This window comes from Microtus oregoni, unplaced genomic scaffold (assembly GCF_018167655.1).
Source record: "Microtus oregoni isolate MIOR12 unplaced genomic scaffold, Mior012 000026F_ref0000081, whole genome shotgun sequence".
Taxonomy (NCBI): Eukaryota; Metazoa; Chordata; class Mammalia; order Rodentia; family Cricetidae; genus Microtus; species Microtus oregoni.
The window spans coordinates 18,017,936-18,036,481 of record NW_024543085.1 but is presented as its reverse complement, the minus strand read 5'-3'; the positions used below and the strand labels follow the sequence as shown (position 1 = coordinate 18,036,481).

Sequence of the window (18,546 nt, the reverse complement as noted above, 5' to 3'; positions counted from 1 at the left end):
AACTTTTCAGCGATGTAGATACCTTCGAACCACAACTTCCTGTGACTAACCTTTCCCTCATGTTTCTGAAGGCGATCTTAATAAACTCAGTGTGATTTCTGGTAGAAGGGACACGTGAAGTCTGTTGGAGAAGCCAGCCCTCTTCAGACTTCCTCGTCTTTCCGGCTGCATCCACCCAAGATTCTGGGTGTACCATGTCTGAACACTAACGTCTAGCGCTTCATTTCACAAAGCGGATAGTCATAGCAACTTTTGACATATTTTTTTTTCCTTTTGACGTATTTTTTTTCCTCATGTAAAATACATTAAAGGTATAAGATCAAAACAACAAAACCAAACCCAGCAACCCCAAACTACAAAACTCTAAACTCCGTTACAAATACCTCATGAAAATGGCATCCACAACTGCCCTGCAGGAATTCCTTGTGTCGTCCCATCGTGATAGTGAATGTGTCTACTACTTCATAGCCGTACTTTTTGGCAGCTTCCAGAATGTTCTGATTTTCTTTATATAAGTTTCGTACTTCACTCTGTATTGTCAAGCAAGAGACATAGGATTTTGATTAACAAATGATTATTTTGTGATTTAGTAACTCAGACATTATATAAATTTCACCTTCTTTTAACCGAGATTGGTTATATTGAGAGATACATTTCATATCAATTTTTAAAATAAAATATTCCCCTTTTCTTATGTGTATATGACACAAAAATAAATGAATGTCTTCCTTACCTGAAAACAATTATGTTTATTGCTTGTAAATGTATTTAAAATTCTCAAATTGAAAGGTGGTGTTTTACCTACCACAAAGTAGACCTCCATTTTCTGGGTTTTTATTTAATTAAGACCCTTGAATATTAACTGGCCCCTGAGTTTTGCTTAGCCTCTTGCTAAGGGACAGAATGGAAGGGTACATAGTGTACCCAGCACTCTGAATGGAGAAGTGGGTATATCCATAGTTAGTAAGTCCTTTAGTAGGGAAAAATATGCCAGAAGGAATAACTGCCAGGAGAAGGGGAGCAAGTGGACCATGGTACAGAAGATTCCAGAATAGTTCTGAGTGAGGTTTACTCAAAAGTTGGACATGGAGGAGGAGTATGCTTTGAGGAAAGCGGCAAAATTGGGCGGGGGTTCCATGTGTTTCCTCTCCGGATCATATTCCTCCCACCTTGCCTGCTGTGCTGCTGGTAATGACTGAATCTAGCTGAGTTCTAGCTCAGGTTCACTCTGACAGGGAGGGACAGCATCACCAATTGTTCTGTCTCCAAGATCTTCCCATGGCCTGGTTAAGTTTCTCAAAGCAGCCTTCAATCCGAGCTTCCCCCTCCCCAGTGCAACCTGCCTGCTCTCCTTTCCCATCAGAGGCTGTGTAAAACATGACCGTCAGGACATTGACCACTCAGTAGATGAGTCGTAAAAACCGAATGACATTCATAGGACTGCATTGCGAACGCTTCCAGCCTGCTCTTAACGCTTGCTTCCTTTTTATCATTTCAATGCATTTCCTCAGCACGTCCTCTCATTCCGTCACGCCTTTTGTGAAGAGGATCTTAGAAGACCCTCCCAGCTAACACAGGGAAGGAATCACTCCCCCTTCCCCATTTATAAAAGGTAATAGGAATGTCTGATGTTTTCTTCATTAGAAAAAGGCAAACAATTGCTTTCATTTGCTAAGCCAAATGCAAGATAAAAGAAGTGGTACACGCCATTTTTTTTTCTGTTGTCTCTGCTAGGCTTACATGCACCCGAAGAAGAGTGTTTTCTTTAAGATAAAGTCAGCGACTAGAAAGACTTCTTAACGAGGCAGTCCCAGAAAAAAATGACACTTAAGTTAATACTTGATGGGTCTGAGGAAGTTAACAAGGTGAGGAGGTGGGCGAGAATATGATCCATGAAGGGGAAACATTGATCTAAAGGTTTAGGAGTCACTGAGAGAATGGCTTGCATGGCGCATGCACGCACGCATGTGGTGTGTGTGTGTGTGTGTGTGTGTACAACCCTGTCCTTATTTACATATATATCCATGCCCTGGTGAGAAAAGATGTGTCTACAAAGGAGGTCAAAGGCCCCTCTTGGACAGCTATGAGCGTGAACAATGCGCTGTCTTTCCTTGCTGTGGTCGCTTTCCCCTTTCTATGCCTCTCTTTTCCCCACCTTTTGTCCTCACTCCTTTTATAAGGACTGATGAGCTATACCACAGCTCTGGGGCAGGTGAAATCTTAACACAGGATCTAGAATACAGCAAATGCAGGAGACAAATGCTGGGAAGCTAACAACCTAGACGTAAGTGAGGGTCACAAGTATCGGATGCTGTGAGGAGCACTGTAAGAACAGAAATATGTGCTGCTCCCGAGTCTCAGGAATGAATCTCAGCCCTGACTGGAAGCATTTGAATGACACTGAAATGATTCAAGCTCCTAATTCACAGCAAACACTATCGAGCCCCCCCACCCCCGATTCCCAGTTGTCCTAAATCTTTCTGTTCCCTAGAGGTTGATGTCCCAACTTACTTTAAGTTAACCAAAGACAAGGCGGCCTCACGGTGATGAATTTGGAGTTTTGAACACAGCTCTTCTGTGTTGTATATAATTGGCATTCAGAAAGGCAAAGTTTCTAGTAAAGGGGTGGGGGAATCCCACTCCCTGCTTGAAGAAGCTAGAGTGGCTCCATACAGAAACAAAAGGCAATGTTTTTGTTTGTTTGTTTCTTTTGTTCTCTGTGAAACAGCCTTAACTGTCCTAGAACTAGCTCTTGTAGACCAGGATGGCCTTGAACTCACAAAGATCTGCCTGCCTCTGTCTCCCCGAGTGCTGGAACTAAAGGCATGGGTGCCACTACTGCCCGGGCAATAAAAGGCAATCTTAACCTCGTTACATATTAAATGGACAGTCTGCCCTGAATCACGACTCTGCACTTGCGTATCAACTTGGCTAGTCTCTGTGCTGGAGTAAGGTTCTCTAACCTACAGGTGTCGTTATTTTCTGTTCTAATTTTCATACTTAGTGGTGAGACAAATTTACTGTCTTTAAGGACTGGCCAGTGTAGGGTAGTGGTGGTGCACAACCTTTAATCCAAACATTCAGGAGGGAGAGGCAGGAGGATCTCTGTGAGTTCGAGGCTGGCTTGGTCTACAGAACAAATTCCAGGACAGGCTCCAAAGCTACACAGAGAAAACCTGTCTCTAAAAAAGCAAGCAAACAAACAAACAAAAAAACGTGACCAGAGGCATCTAATACCTTTCATTTGTGGCTATCCAACTGATGTAAAAACAGTTATATCACTCATATAGATGTATCATCAGATACTGTTTCCCAAAAGATTCACTGATATTGACAATTTCATGTGTGGTTTCAGCGTGGATCTGAAGAGAAGTCTCTTATAAACACCAAAGGTGAACACACAAGTTCTCTTGTCTGTGAGTCTAGTGCTATTTCCCATAGCTGTTTATTTTTTTCATTGAATTCGGTGCATTATTGATAGCACATGAATGAACTATGGTCTCCGGGTCTGCAGGAACTGTTAGGATATATTTGTAATCATATTTCATAAGCATACGATTTTTATTTGTATGAAGGCTGGAGAGTATGGTGGAAGGCCTCTTAGCATTCTGCATTTCCTATCAGGGATTCATCAGTTCATGCAGCCTGGGAGAAATGGCTTACCTGGGTTAGGAAATGCACTCCGTCCACTGGCAGATGAAATCCAATCCCCAGAGTTTTGATGACCACTAGGATATTGAGCAAGTTTTCCCTGAAGGAAATGATCAGAACTTTAAAGTGAAAAACTTCAGTTGCCTTTCTATGCATTCGTTATTTATAAAAAAAAATATATGGTAGAACCAATTTAGAATGTGATCATTTGCATATAGGATGAAACTCCTATTGTATTTACTTGTCATATATTAAGACTTTCTGTAGATAGAATTTTGCGTGTTAATAGACATTATTCAATAATAATGATAAATAATAATGTCTTAAATATATTAATCACTTTGTTTCATCTGAGTCACTTATATAGCAATGAGACTGTATTAGGCATTGTTCTTATTACTTTCAATATATGCATATGTTTGTTCTGAGACAAGGGGTTAGTTTATAGTCACTGCTGAATATGAATTCACTACCCTCTTACTTTAGCCTCCTAAACATTTGAATTACAGGTATGTACTACCACACCTGACTAGTACATAGGTTTTGATCTGGAGTAATTTTAAATTAGGATGCTAAGCATCCCTGATTGAATATAAAATTATTTTGAAATATAAGATTTGCCTTTAAATTTCTAATTTTCAGTTCTACATCTGCCCTCTAAATAAGCCCTGGATGAAGTTTGGTTAAATACACAGTACTTTCAAAGAAAAGAAGAAGACATGGATGACGGTGGCTACAGTTACCTCTTTAAAACCTTGTGAATAATTTGCAGGTGATTGGAATTGAGCCACTGAACACCACCAACAACCAATACTGTCCGGTCAGTATTCTCTAGGGGATGTGATCTGAAATCCAGAAAGAAAAAACAACACGTGTTGCTTTAGAACAGATGGTAAATATTTTAACCGGATTGCCTTACATTTCAACGAACCATGCCTGGCTTCCTGATCACAAGGCTTCCTTGTCATTTGCAGCTCGTTTTCAGCCACATTAGCGGATATCTAAGCTTTTCAGCACATTTGATATACAGCGCGCAATTACGACTACACAATGATGGCATTTTGCCATGCATAGTAGCGCTATTGTACCTTTGCAAGAGATGCTCAAGCGCTTTCTCAAATGTTGGTCTCAGTGAAGGGTTTATCCAGAACTGAGGGTAGTAGGAGTAGCTGATCAAAGTCTTCCCCCCGTTGACACCGGGATACAGTTTAGTGCCATGCACCTTCTGCCACTCCTGCAGGGTTTCGTTCAGTCTCTCAATAAGATAGTACATCATTCCTCTGTTGGTGGAATCGCCAATGAAAAGAATCTGTAGAGAAAACATGTTTGTTGTCAAGTCGTGTGTTTACCTGGTATATAATACAGTGCACATAAGATCACACATCTAAGTGAAGGATAGCCTTTCAACCTTTAGAAACAGCCTTAATCTTCTCTACCGTAATCTCCCCCAAACTGTTCTTTTGTTTCTTTCATATTGTTAGCAATGATATCATCTCCTGTTCCACTGATTAGTGTGTGGAACTTCCTCTTCATTTTATTTTCATTCTTTCTCTCTCTTTTATATCTATCACTTTACTTATATTCATCTAAGCAGGTAAACAAGACTTACTGACGTTAAGATCCATGGAATATTGCAGAACTCTAGAGATACTTAGGATTTTCAGTCTTTGTTCGATAGATCTGCAAACTGAGAACCCATAGAAGTAGCTCCATAGAAAATATGCCATTACTTAATAAAGAAAGAAACATAGGACTGGGGTCCTTTTGAACAATATTTCACAACCCACTTTGCATTTGTTTTCCAGTGAAGTCTGTCCCGTACCAGCACAGCTCAGCTTCAGGCTAGCTCTGCCTCAAAGTTGTGCTGTGGCAAACACATCACTCACATCTTCTTTCTTGCATTCTGATTCACTCAGCATTATCTTACTTGCTTCTCAAAGTTGTGTTCATTTACCGTTCCCTACAGAGTCAGTTCTGAAGTATTTAGGTTAAGCTAACAGTTACTGAGATTTTATTGCCTAATAGTCTCTGTTATGTGGAGATTGCCACAGATGGGCAATTTGAGACTTAGGAAGACTGGTGTCATAAATCTAGTAAATGGTGAACACAAGACCCAAACCAGGTTCTCTGCCTTCAAGTGCAGGCCCAGCTTCTCATCGTATCTCCTCGTATCAGAGGGACAGACTCGGGCTTTCTGGGGGAACATGATTTGTGTTCTCCAACATCTGTTTTTCCCTTGTATTAATCCACCTGCCTTGAGAGTCCCTCCCTGTACAAACGCACCTGTCAACCATCGGAACTGACATAAACGACGCTCCCACCAAAGGCCTCCTCTGGTGCCCCAGCTACAGTGACTCACTCTGTGTTCTATGATTCCATTACGTTTTAGTTTCAATACAGATTTTATCAAAGGCTACATGACGCCATGGCTACTTGCATCTGTGTCCTTCCCCCATATCTTACTAAGAAGTATTTGGAAAGATAAATTTTGAACTCTGTTTTCCCTCACAGTGCGGAACATACACATGAAAAGAACTTAGTGAATTGAAGGTAATAGGGTCCTTTGCTTTAGACCATTCCCTTGAATGCTTTGGATGACGTTTAACTCATTCTGCAGTTTTTTCTCTTTGACATTTGTTTTCTTCTCAGTGATGCACATATTTCCCCCGTTAGAATCCTAACAGTGTGCACTGCCATCTCTTTTCATTTCCCCATCCACAGTGAATTTAATAAGCATCTGAAAAGGTATATAATCCTCACAGTATGCTAGAGAATCTCCGTGAGGGAGCCTAGAAAGCTACTCCAATTAGCCTTCAGATATGATGCTGTTATCATAAAGATGAACGCTAAACAGAACATGGCAGACCCCTCACTAATGGGCCTGGTCAAATTCCATTGGGGTGATAAGATTCTAGCACAATAAAACAGTGAAATAAATCAAATTGATCCTTGCAGGGTTTGCCTTTGATTTTACAGTCTAGATATTTAATTCTTAAAGATGATTTATTTTTAGTGGCAGGGACTGATTGAACCCTAGTCCTCACTCATACTAGGCAAGCATTCTGTCACTGAACTGTTTCCAGACTTTTTGTTGCCTTCCCTTTTGAAACAGTTTCTAAGTTGCCCAGATTGTCTTTGAACTTGCTCTGTAGCCTAGACAGGTCTTGAGCTTGTGAACCTCTTGATTCAGTCTCACAAATAGCTGGGAATACAGGTTTATGACAAGCGGTTAAGGAGAATTCTTAGTTTTCAAGAGGAAAACCTCTCAGGAAGTAGCGACCACTCATGTACTCCTGTGTTAGTTTATTGGGCTGTTTACCACAGACAGAATTTCATCTGTGTGCATTGCTGAAGCCAGAAATACATGTGCAAAAGGCAGGCAGGGTTGCTTCCTTCTGAGGGACTCTTCCGCTGGTCAACGGTGGTCTTCTCAGTCTTCCCATGCTCTTCCTCTGTACATCCGTGTCCTAATTGACTGTGAAGACTTTGATCAGACTGGATTTGGTAGACCACCCGTCTGACCTCATTTTATCCCATTCACCTCTCCTATGGCTTATGTCTGAACTTTCTGAGTAACTAGGGGTTAGAAGCTCAGCACATGAATTTGATGGGAATGATACAAGTCCACCCAGAACACTAAGCTAAGAATAATTAAGATGAAACTTTTGTTGATATAATTTTAGGATTTCAATAAGTCCAAACTGGCCTCTAACTCACAATCCTCCTGCCCCACCCTTTCAAATTCTAGTTAAATATACTAAAGATTTCTCATTGCTTCTTTTCATTGACATAGTGAAGTGAGTCCTTCCCAGGCAGTGAGCCTTGTACTAGATATTTCAAACACTGGGTGTGTCTACTGTGAACTACAGGGAGATATGGAAGTTTAGAGAAGTCAAAGAAATTGCTTATTACGACAAGAATAGTGCCCACACATCTAGATTTTCAGTCTTTCCGTGGGGTTATACCTAAAGCCAACCAAAGCACATCAGAACCAAATTAGCCTTGTTTCAAAATTCCAAGGCACTGTTCTTTACTAACTAGATAATATTGTAAGTAAATAGGGTTCATTTCCATATGTGTAAAATGGAGGAAATAACAGCACCAGGAGGCTTAGGTGAGATGTCAAGTACTTATTACTGGCGATCTGAAAGTGTAATACGAATGTATGTTGGCATCAAAGTATGAGAAAGATGGGCAGCAGTTTTTGTTTGTCTGTTTGTTTCCAGTGCACATTGAAACTCATTAGCACACAGATAAACATGGTAGAAGTTAGACATTTCAAAGCCGCAGCAGGCTTTCTTCATTCCCATCAAGTCAGCTACCATAGTGTGCAGCAAGTCTGAAAAGCAAAGCTCTGGCTGGAGGACCTAAGCCATGACACCCCGCCCCCACTCTGAGCACTCCCGCCAGGGCACCAAGCTCCATAGTGGAGAGGTGGCAGTGAGAGCCATATGCAGACTGGTAGACAGGGCCTGCTCCATCACTAGCAAGCAAGATATTATTCTTTAATGCAGGCCCTAGATAGCTGTCAAGACACAGGCCTGAGAAGAATCTTAATCTTCAGGCTAATTTATCCAAGTGTTTTCATTTATGAAAGGCAGAAACGATAAGAATCTAACTAAAATATCCAGCCATGATTTTAAGGTTGTTGTGTTGGTGAAAAAGCTTAGCCGGAAGTAAGCTGGTGTTCTTAGTAAGGACGTATACCTATCTTCAAAATGTCAACTCACTCAGTGCACAAAGCACAGTTAAACAGTATCATCTATCACATGGTTTTTCAGTCATGTGATTCACACTCAATCTTTATGTGCTTTACATAATTCAGTTTTGTTGAATTATTAAAGGAAATAAATAATTTATTTTGCAGGACAGCTTCTGTTTTAGAAGGCTTAAATCATCCTAACAAATATCTGTGGCTGTCTATTGAGCTGACAAATTGTCTCCTATGAAAACTATTGCCCTACACTGGTATGCAAAGCTACTGGTTGGTGTAAGTAGTCAAAGATGAAAAAAAAAATGTGATCATTAAACACTAATGTTAGGTAAGCACTTACAGCAATAATCAACTTGGGCAATACAATGCTAAAGTAACTAGCCCCTACCCCCCACTATTAAAAAGAATTTAAAAACTCTATGACCTTATGGGGATCTATTAAACAAACCACTTTATCTATTGTTAAGTACTGGGAAAGTAGGCCTTTATTCTTTTGTTATACTCTTTTAAAAAGCTTTATAAATTATTTGTTTCTACTTTATGTGTATTGGTGTTTTGACTGTGTGAGGGTGCCAGATCCCTGGAACTGGAGATATAAATAGTTGTGAGCTGCCATATGAGTGCTGGGAATTGAACCTGGATCCTCTGGAAGAGCAGCCAGTGCTCTTAACCGCTGAGCAATCTCTCCATCCCCATTCTTTTTTTATATATTTTTAAGCCTGCAGTGACTTGAACATTTCTGTTGGGCACAAAAGTACGTTCACATTGGTCAAATAGATGAATGAAAACCGTGGTTTCGGTTGTGATCCAGCCTTTAATGACTTAGACATCTCTCCAGCCCTAACGCTGTGTTGTTTTTTGATTACCCAGCCCTGCTGCGAATCTGTGGAGCCTCAAGGTTGAGAAGTAGGGTTCTCATGACGTCCCCACATCTGTTACTGAGGCAAGGGGCAGCTCAGCTGGTCATATGCAGTGGAGACCAGAGAGATGGCTAATGAGAGTTAGGTCATGATGAAAATCTCGCTCAACAAAACATTTCTCCGTGAATCTTGATATGATTATAATAAATGAATGTTGTTCAATTATGCATCTTAATTATATTGGCCATACACAGCCAAATTTCTGATGGGGTAAAAATAAATGTATTTTAAGCAACCCACTCCTAATCACACAAAATTGGCAGGAAAAGAAAAACAAACAACTGTGTAATGGCAGATGGATTTGTCACGTTTTCCTTGGACAAAATGGTTTGCCTCTACTGTCCTTCCGTTGGGTTTGTTGCTGGAGGAAGGCATCATGCATAAGTCACCTTTAACTGGGGATAATGAAGAGAAACAACTCATGTCTTTTTGTTTACCTCAATTATTAAGACTGACAAGCAACAATGAATTGTGTAATCTTCATGGGGCTCGTGTGTTATTCAAGAAATATTATAAGTCAGTCACACTTCAAAATTTTAAGTACCTTATTGTCCAAGATCCTACATAACTCTAAAACACTATTGAAAAACTTACTGTTTACCAATGGAATAGAATTAAAGACCCAGTCATAATTCCATACACCTAAAGACAGCTGATACTTTGACAAAGAAAACAAAATATGCACTGTGGAAAGAATAGCATCTTCAGTGAATAGTGCTGGTCAAACTGGACATCAGCATGTAGAAGAAAAATGTATGAAAATAGATCCATATCTATTAGCCTTCACAAAACTCAACTCTGAAAGGATCAAGGACTTCAATAATATAAGACCAGACACTCTTAAACCTAATAGAATATAGCGTAGGGAATAGACTTACATGGACTGGTACAGGAGGAGTTTCTGGACAAGACACTGATAACTCAGGTAGTAAGTACAGTTAATAAATTGGAACTCCTCAAGCTAAAAAGCTTCTGTACAGTAAAAGCTTCTGTACATTATCACCCGAGCAACATGGAAGCCTACAGAATGGGGGGGGGGGATCTTTTAACAACCTTAGCCACTGGGAAAGTGCAAATTAAAAGCACTGTGAGATTTCGTCTACACAAGTCAGAATGGTGAAGATAAATAAAACAAAATCACAGGTTTGTGAGGATGAGCATGCAGGGCCAGGGGAGCACTTTTGCTGGTGGGAGCACAAACTGGAGAAGCTACTATGGAAGTCGGTGTGAAGGGAGGTTCCTCACAAACCTGAAGGTCAGTCCACCACAAGATACTGTTACACCACCCTTGGGCAGAAACACAAAGGACTCTGCATCTTGCTGCAGTGATATTATTCATTCATGGTCATAGCTATTGCATTCATAGAAGATAGAAATTGGAAACGACATAGATGTCCATCAACCGACAAATGGCTAATGAAAATGGGGTACGTGTACATAGTGGTAAATTATTCAGCTGTTAAGAACAATGAAATTGATCTCTATAATCACAGAGGTTAGGTAGGTAGAAAGAGATGAGGGGATCTTCCAAGGCGAGGAACTAGAGTATAATGCTGTAAAGAGAGGGAGGGGAAGCTGGAATAGGTAGATTAAGTGGGGAGAAAAATGGGAGGGGAGGGCAAAGGGGGAAAATGGGGAGGGACAGCTAACATTAAAGGTCTTTTCTGTTCAACAGCCATGGTTAAGAATTCTCTTTCAATACTTATTTTTCTGTTTCCCTTTCTTTTTATTATATTTTTTATTGAGATTTTAATATAATTATACCATGTCCTCCTTCTCGTTCCTTCTTCCAAACTGCCCCAGATTACTTCCTTTCAATTTCATGGCCTTTTTTCTTTAATTGCTGTAACACATATACACATATATATGTATACGTGTATGTATGTGCATATATAGAATATATTCTATGTGTGTATATACATACATATATATGTAGAAGAAAGTGCATATATAGAATATATACTCTATGTATTAATTCAAGTCTTAATGCTTGTGTGGCAAACACTATTTTTTTAAAGACATGGTCTCCTGCAGACCAGGCTAGCCCTGAACTTCCCATGTAACCAAGGATGACTCTAAACTCCTGACTTTCTTGGCTCTGTCACCTGAGTGCTGGGATGACTGGCACGTGTTACTGTGCTCTGTTCATACGGTGGTGGAGTCTGAACCCGTGCTCCCTACATGCTAGGCAAGTGCTCTTCATCTCCAAGTTGCTTGAATTTTGAAACTTTGATCCTGTACCGTCTCACTACAAGTCATCTGCAGTGTATTATCAAGAGTCTCAGAGAGAATGTTCCACACTGATCTTGGGTTGGGACCCTAGAACCAGCTGTTCTAACAGCTCAGTCACATGTAAAGTTAGAGCAGTTCACCCTAGTTCCCAGTGTTCCCTTTCCCAGCTCTATTCCAGGGAAATGCTCTTCAGTAGATCCTCGGGGTCTCATGGAGATTGAAGAAGAAGGGTAAAAACAACTTCCAGAGTAGACACCCTCAAGAATCATATTTATTGTTTCTAGAATCATCTAGAAAAAAGTACTAGCCACACAGACAATAGAGTTTTAAACCAAGCCCCCTCCTGATTTAAGTTATTTCCTTCCAGCTAAGTTTGTCAAAATGCAAGTGCATTTGATGTTTGCAAAGTGACCATTTGGTGTTGGATAAACAATTGGTACACTCTTTCTTATCGTTCTAAACATTGACACAGTCATTAACCCTTCCCACCTAGTAGCTATGCCTGCGACATCTGCTTCTTTCTCTGAATTGCATTTTTCTTTAGGACATTTTCCTACTGGTTTGAACTCTGAACTGTTTTCAACTGACAATCAAAACGAGGCTTGTTTAACTCATTTGTTGCTTCCTTTTCTCCACCTGTAAATTCGTCATCCTTCTAAACTGCTTCACATGGTGAGCACAGAGGTCTGCTGATCCAAGCTTGTCAAAGTTCTACTCAGAGTTTACGGAGAGGCAAGGATTCACTTGGAGAAATAGAATTATGATTAACATCCTAGTTTCTTCAATTGAGTTTACTTTGATTCAACATAATTATTAATACACATCCCAAAACAAGCATACACAAACACAGATGAAATAACCACTTGGCTAAAATTAGTTTTAAGTCAAGTTTAATAGGTGTCCCCCACTTACCCACGACATCCTCTGTATACACAAATTTGTACAGAAATGGATTTTTAAGATGTTTTGCCTCTTGTCCCCTCTCCCCTTGAGAGGTCATTCTGTGCTTTTTCTACTCAACATTACTGAAATAAAGGAAAATGACCAAACTGTGAGGTGTAGAGGGCCTGGCTTTAATGACCAAGGTATGAGGTGTAGGAGGTCCAGCTCTGCTCGTTTGCCACTGAGCGAGTCTCCTGGTCAAAGTTTCTAGTGAGGTGAGCTGCTTTTCAAATCTCAACTGATTTGTGTCTTGTTCCTTCCCTCCAGGTAGGCTTGCTTTTCCAAGTATGGTCTTGGCATTCACTAGTGTGAACAGTAGGGAAATCGTAGTAACACAAGGAGATTTGATGAAGCTACTTGGAGAACCTACGGGAAACTCCATGTTTCTTGAGGCTCTAATTATCCGATAATTCTCAGGGGTCTACTCAAATCCTGTTACCATTATATCTGATTCATAGGAGAAAGAAAGCTCAATGTAACATGTCCCCCATAACTGAGGCTTGCCAGAATTAGGACTCAGACGTCTGCTTTTCTTGTAATAGAGTGTGTTCCACCCCCACCCCCCAGACCAGGTTTCTCTCCAGCTTTGGAGCCTGTCCTGGAATGAGCTCTTGTAGACCAGACTGGCCCTGAACTCACAAAGATCCACCTGATCCTGTCCCCCTAGTGCTCAAACTCCTCCTCAAAGCAATAATTAAAATTGTGGATTTCCATTGTTGAGGATTTGAGGTTTTCATATGAATTAACGGTCTTCAGGTTGGTAAGAGCACAAGGGGCACTCTTTAGTAAGGTCTCTCTTGCACGTGATATACACTGCAGGTAACTGAAGCACACGCAAGCATGGGCACCAGCACACCTCTGTCCTCCCCTGCACAGTCCTGCCTCATTGTCAGCATGCCTTCAGCAGGAGGGAAGCAAGAGACCTCCGGGTTTGGACAACAGGGGTCTCACAGCAGATGTTCTTGGGGAAAAATGGATACGCCTAATTGTGTTTCCAACACGATTGAGCTACTTCAAACTAACAGACAGCTAGAAGGCCTCAAATATAAACATTTTCTTCCTGGGACCACGAGGCGTGCACCCACCCACTGAGACAGTGGAGCTGATCTACTGGGAGCTCACCAAGGCCAGCTGGACTGTGACCGAAAAAGCATGGGATAAAACCGAACTCTCTGAACATGGCGAACAATGAGGGCTGATGAGACGCCAAGGACAATGGCACGGGGTTTTGATCCTACTTAATGTGCTGGCTTTGTGGAAGCTTAGCCAGTTTGGATGTTCACCTTCCTAGATATGGACGGAGAGGGGAGGACCTAGGACTTACCACAGGGCAGGGAACCCGGACTGCTCTGTGGACTGGAGAGGGAGGGGGAGAGGAGTGGGGGGAGGGGGAGAAGGGTGGGAGGAGGGGGAGAAGGGTGGGAGGAGGGGGAGGGAAATGGGAGGCTGGGAGGAGGTGGAAACTTCTTTTTTGTTTATGTTTTTTTTTCTTCTTTTCTTAATAAAAAAATAATAAATATATATATAAAAAAAAGAACATCTAAAAAAAAAAAACATTTTCTTCCTATCTGCCTCTTCTCTGGCAACCTTGCCAGACCATCCCAGTCTGGATCTGGTGCCTGCCTCTGGGCTTCTCCCTGCTGTTGCAGTGATCATGTTTCATCCCATTGAACACTTCTCTTCATGGTGCTCACCCTTGAAATCCAGCTCTTCGAGGGATCAGCTTGTATTCTGCTGGGGCAGATTCGTAGCTCCGCAAACATTAGATGAATGAGTGAACGGTGTGACGTCACACAGTCTGACCTTTGCGAATGATCTGTGGGACTCAGTCCTGTGGTAGCACTTTCAGGCAGGATGGACAGTTCAATATTTCTCAGGCAGGCAGCAGAATTAATAGATAAGCTTGATGAATACGACCCACTTCATCAGGTGGAATCAGAGCTAGGCTCACATTTCCTGAATGCCATTCTGAGGGATCATCCCCTCTCATTTCTACCTTCTGTCCTTATACATATGTGAAGTTATTGTCTGAATAGCATTGGTAACATAATATTTAGCATTGCTATAATCTTGACTATTTGATATGTTAGGAAGAGAGGCAAACAGTCAGAATTTCATGTATTATAAAAAAAATAAAATATTATGTTTTCCTACTTTGTATGTATGTAGTGTAAGTGCGGATGTGTTTGGTGTGTGTGCACATGTATTTATGTGTAGAATATGTATATATGTGCACATGTATATATGTGTAGAAGCCAGAGGTTGATGTCCGATTTCTATCAATAGAGTTAATGTGTCTTCACCATATCCTGTCTTCACTCTTAACCTGTTTCTTACATTCAGAATTTTTCCATGGACATAAGCAGGTTTGTATGTATGCATTAGTTTTGATTCTGATGGGATTGCTTGATATGTGGTTTATATTGGCTTTGTCTCTCAATGTTGCAGTTTGAAATAGAACAACCTTTGTCTCCCTGGCACTCATATGCTGTGAAATGGAGGACACTCAATGTTGTATATAAACTAAATCAGCATTCTGGAGAGGAAACTAGAGTCCGTGAGGAACGCCAGTGTGGGGGCAAATGCGAGTCCCTGAGTGTGCTGATGAGCACAACCCAAGACTGAGAGAGGCACTATGGTCAGCCCTGTACACAGCCCTGTGCACAGCCCTGTGCACAGCCCTCTGCACAGCCCTGTGTACAGCCCTCTGCACAGCCCTGTACACAGCCCTCTGCACAGCCCTCTGCACAGCCCTGTACACAGCCCTGGGCACAGCCCTGTGCACAGCCCTGTGCACAGCCCTGTGCACAGCCCTCTGCACAGCCCTGTGTACAGCCCTCTGCACAGCCCTGTACACAGCCCTCTGCACAGCCCTCTGCACAGCCCTGTACACAGCCCTGGGCACAGCCCTCTGCACAGCCCTGTACACAGCCCTCTGCACAGCCCTGTGCACAGCCCTCTGCACAGCCCTGTGCACAGCTCTCTGCACAGCCCTGTGCACAGCCCTCTGCACAGCCCTCTGCACAGCCCTCTGCACAACCCTCTGCACAGCCCTCTGCACAGCCCTCTGCACAGCCCTCTGCACAGCCCTGTGCATCCTGTGGACTTCTGCTCACGTCCATCACCTGTCCATACACTTTGGTTCTCAGGTGTTAGAACAACGTATCTTTCTTAATAACAGGAAAGAAATTGTCCCCTTTTTCATGATGCCTTACAGAGTTGCTAAGAACCAGCTTCATAATCAGTAGATACAACATTATGGGCTCTTTATCATTTTACAAACGAAGGAAATGAGCCTGAGAAAAAGCCATGTCATTCTGCAGTGTATTTGCATTTATTGCTTTTCAGGACAACAGCCTGCGACATCGTCTTGGAATTGTGCCCAGTCCTCTGGATTCTGAGGTTAGAATGAAATTCTGGGGAAAGGGCTGTCTGGTGTGACAAGTGTGATTGTTCCTGCTATACTGCTTTAGTTCTGAGATGTGGATGATACATGGACAAAATTGGTGCAAACAGAGTCACAGTGGCTCACAAATTTTACCAGTGAACCCCATCACTGAAAGTATTAATTTTCTAAAGTAGACATTTTTAATATCTGCCTCATAGAGTGGTGAGTACAAATAATTAAGAGTTTCATTTATTCATTTATTCAATAAATATTGATTGATTGATGACATGGGGAATTAAAACCACGGTTGTTGCATATTTTAAGTTCATATCATTGAGCTCAATTTATAGTCCTACTAATATTCATTAAACGATTGTTATGTATCACAACCTGCATGCATCAGTGAGGTTATTGTAGTGAATCAAACGTACCTCTAACCCTTATGAAGCTTAGAGCCTGGGGGATGAACAGTTCCTTACACAGAAAAAAGGCTCAGTTAATATTGTTGACAAGTTTCTAAAGCATTGCTTTCTTGCTCTCTCTTTAAAATTTAACCAAGATCACCTCTCAATGATTGGCTATGTTCTCAGTCTTACACATCGTTATACTTCTGTGGAAGTGAAGAATACATCTATCTTCCTGCCATGGACCTCCCCCGTTCACATTCTTCTTAAGCTAAATACTAACAGAAAATTTGCCATGCATTCCATACTATGCTGCTTTAAAAATCAGCCTTTGAAATTGGCCTACCCATATGTGAGAGCTTACACATGGAACATAAGGATAAATCCACCTGATAAAAAGCACTTTGAAAATCTGGTTAAGATTACTTACTTGATGTCAACCAAGCATCTCAGTCTATGTGCCAATTTCGCATGTCTGAGAGTTCTGCCAGGCTCTGCCTAGTCAGAGCATGCCTAGCAAGAAGAAACTGCATGTCCAAGAAATCAGCTTAGGAGCCTCAATAGAGGGAGTGCCAGCCTGGTGAGGTCCACGTGAGACCTGCCCAGGAATGCGAAGAAAGGTTAGTGAGGTTAGAAGGTAAACACAGCACCACACACTTGGTAAGTTCTACAAGTGAGTCTTGCATGCAGGGGCATTTGGCTCCATGTACTGAGCTGCAGATGTCTGTTTGAACAGTGGTGTCTGCTAAAGCTACAGCGGTGAGGCTGTCTGCTCCAATCTCTGCTGGAAAAACGGCAAGGAACTGGGTCAACACAGCACATGACTTTAATATCTTCCATCTGCCAGATAAACTAATTTGGAGAAAAAATGAACATGTGAGCAAGAATTATTAAAGTTTTTTTGTGATAACATCTACACATGTTTCAAAAAGCCGAGCGACAGAGAGTTAGTGTTCCTCTCACTGCGAGAGGGCGGAAGCTGCTGTAGCACATGCAGACTTTGGTGCTGCAGATGGCAAGAATTCCAGGCTTCCCCGGATGAACGCAGAACCTACCTTTCTCCCTCGCAGGCACTGCTGAAGTTCTGGCTTGGTGAGGATGTCATGTTGGCAGTTGTGTGGCTGCCAGGTTATTTCTCTCCAGTCACAGGTCCTGTTGTCTGAGCAACTGAGGCAAGGCACAATCCACTGGCCTGGAATACACAGCAAGACTCGATTTGGCTTGGTTTCTGCTGGTGAAATTACACTTTGCAAACACAGGAGTCAACGTCACGCAACTACAGAAGTCAATGTGAGAGGCCGTTCTCATCTAATAAATCCAGTGGGAAAATGTATAGCCTCCTGTCAGTCAAGCAGGAAAGCAGCAGGATGGCGTGTTGTGAAGTAACAGTTCGTGCTGAAGTCAGGAGTGAGTGCTGTCCCATCAAACTACAGAAGTACGAAGGAAACAGGGGACTGTGCGTTACTCAACCATTAACTTGCTTTGGAAGTTCTACAGGACTAAAGTTGATTGGGAGTCCCCAAGTTGTAAGTGGGCCTCGGACATCAATCAACCTGACACGTGACCAGTTTACCAGTACGATAAGGGGCAGCTTCCCTGTGCGCAAGAAGTTTTAAATGGAAGGGAGATGCATCAGTGTTTTGAAAATTTATAATTTTAAGACTGGTTATAATTCCTTCATTAGATTGATGGCATGTTGTGTGTGATTATTTTCAGGTTTTTTTTGTAGCTGTGCCCTCAGTTTCCTCAAAGGGTGGAAGAGCTGAGTGTTGTGTGCCTTGTGAGGATGCAATGGGACAACGTATTGAAATTAGAGCATGATGGACATCTACCTGTTGCTGATGACAGAGTGTTTCTGATTTTGGATTAAAAAAGAATTTTTTTAATCACACCCCATTTACTTGTTTTGTGGGGGTTGTACTGCAGGTGGAGGCTGCCAGCAACTTTTGGGAGCTGGTTCTTTCTTGCCGCCGTGTTGAGGCAACGGGGTCTCATTTGTCTGTTATGTGCACTACTGCATTGCTTTCTCCGGGACAGTTAGTCTGGAGGCTTCTGGAAAATTCTTCTGTCTCCACCTCTCATTTCCATAGGCGTTCCAGAGTTACAGCCCTGCAGCTTCCGACCAGGCTTTTTACATGGGTTCCAGGGACTGAACTCAGGTCGTTAGACCATGCATCTTGTGCCTGTACCTACCAAGCCATCTATCTCTCCAGCCTCAAGACAAATTTTAAATAAAACTTTCTACCTTTTCCGAGTCTGATTTATGGGGCTGTTTGCAAAGTCTCTAGTGGGCTA

General features: G+C 41.9%; 1 protein-coding gene across 2 annotated transcripts in view; it reads right to left on the bottom strand.

Annotated features, from left to right (window-relative positions):
• The window catches only part of Cped1 (cadherin like and PC-esterase domain containing 1), a 279,514-nt gene that overhangs the window by 19,924 nt on the left and 241,044 nt on the right, over positions 1-18,546 (bottom strand). Inside the window, exons 17-21 of one of the 2 annotated variants that reach the window (XM_041675439.1) lie at positions 17,307-17,443; positions 4,740-4,960; positions 4,395-4,496; positions 3,664-3,751; positions 384-530 (exon numbers count right to left, since the gene is read on the bottom strand). In XM_041675439.1, the coding sequence (XP_041531373.1) occupies positions 384-530; positions 3,664-3,751; positions 4,395-4,496; positions 4,740-4,960; positions 17,307-17,443 (695 nt within the window). The remainder of the gene's footprint in view (positions 1-383; positions 531-3,663; positions 3,752-4,394; positions 4,497-4,739; positions 4,961-17,306; positions 17,444-18,546) is intronic. The other variant, XM_041675441.1, reaches the window with a different exon arrangement.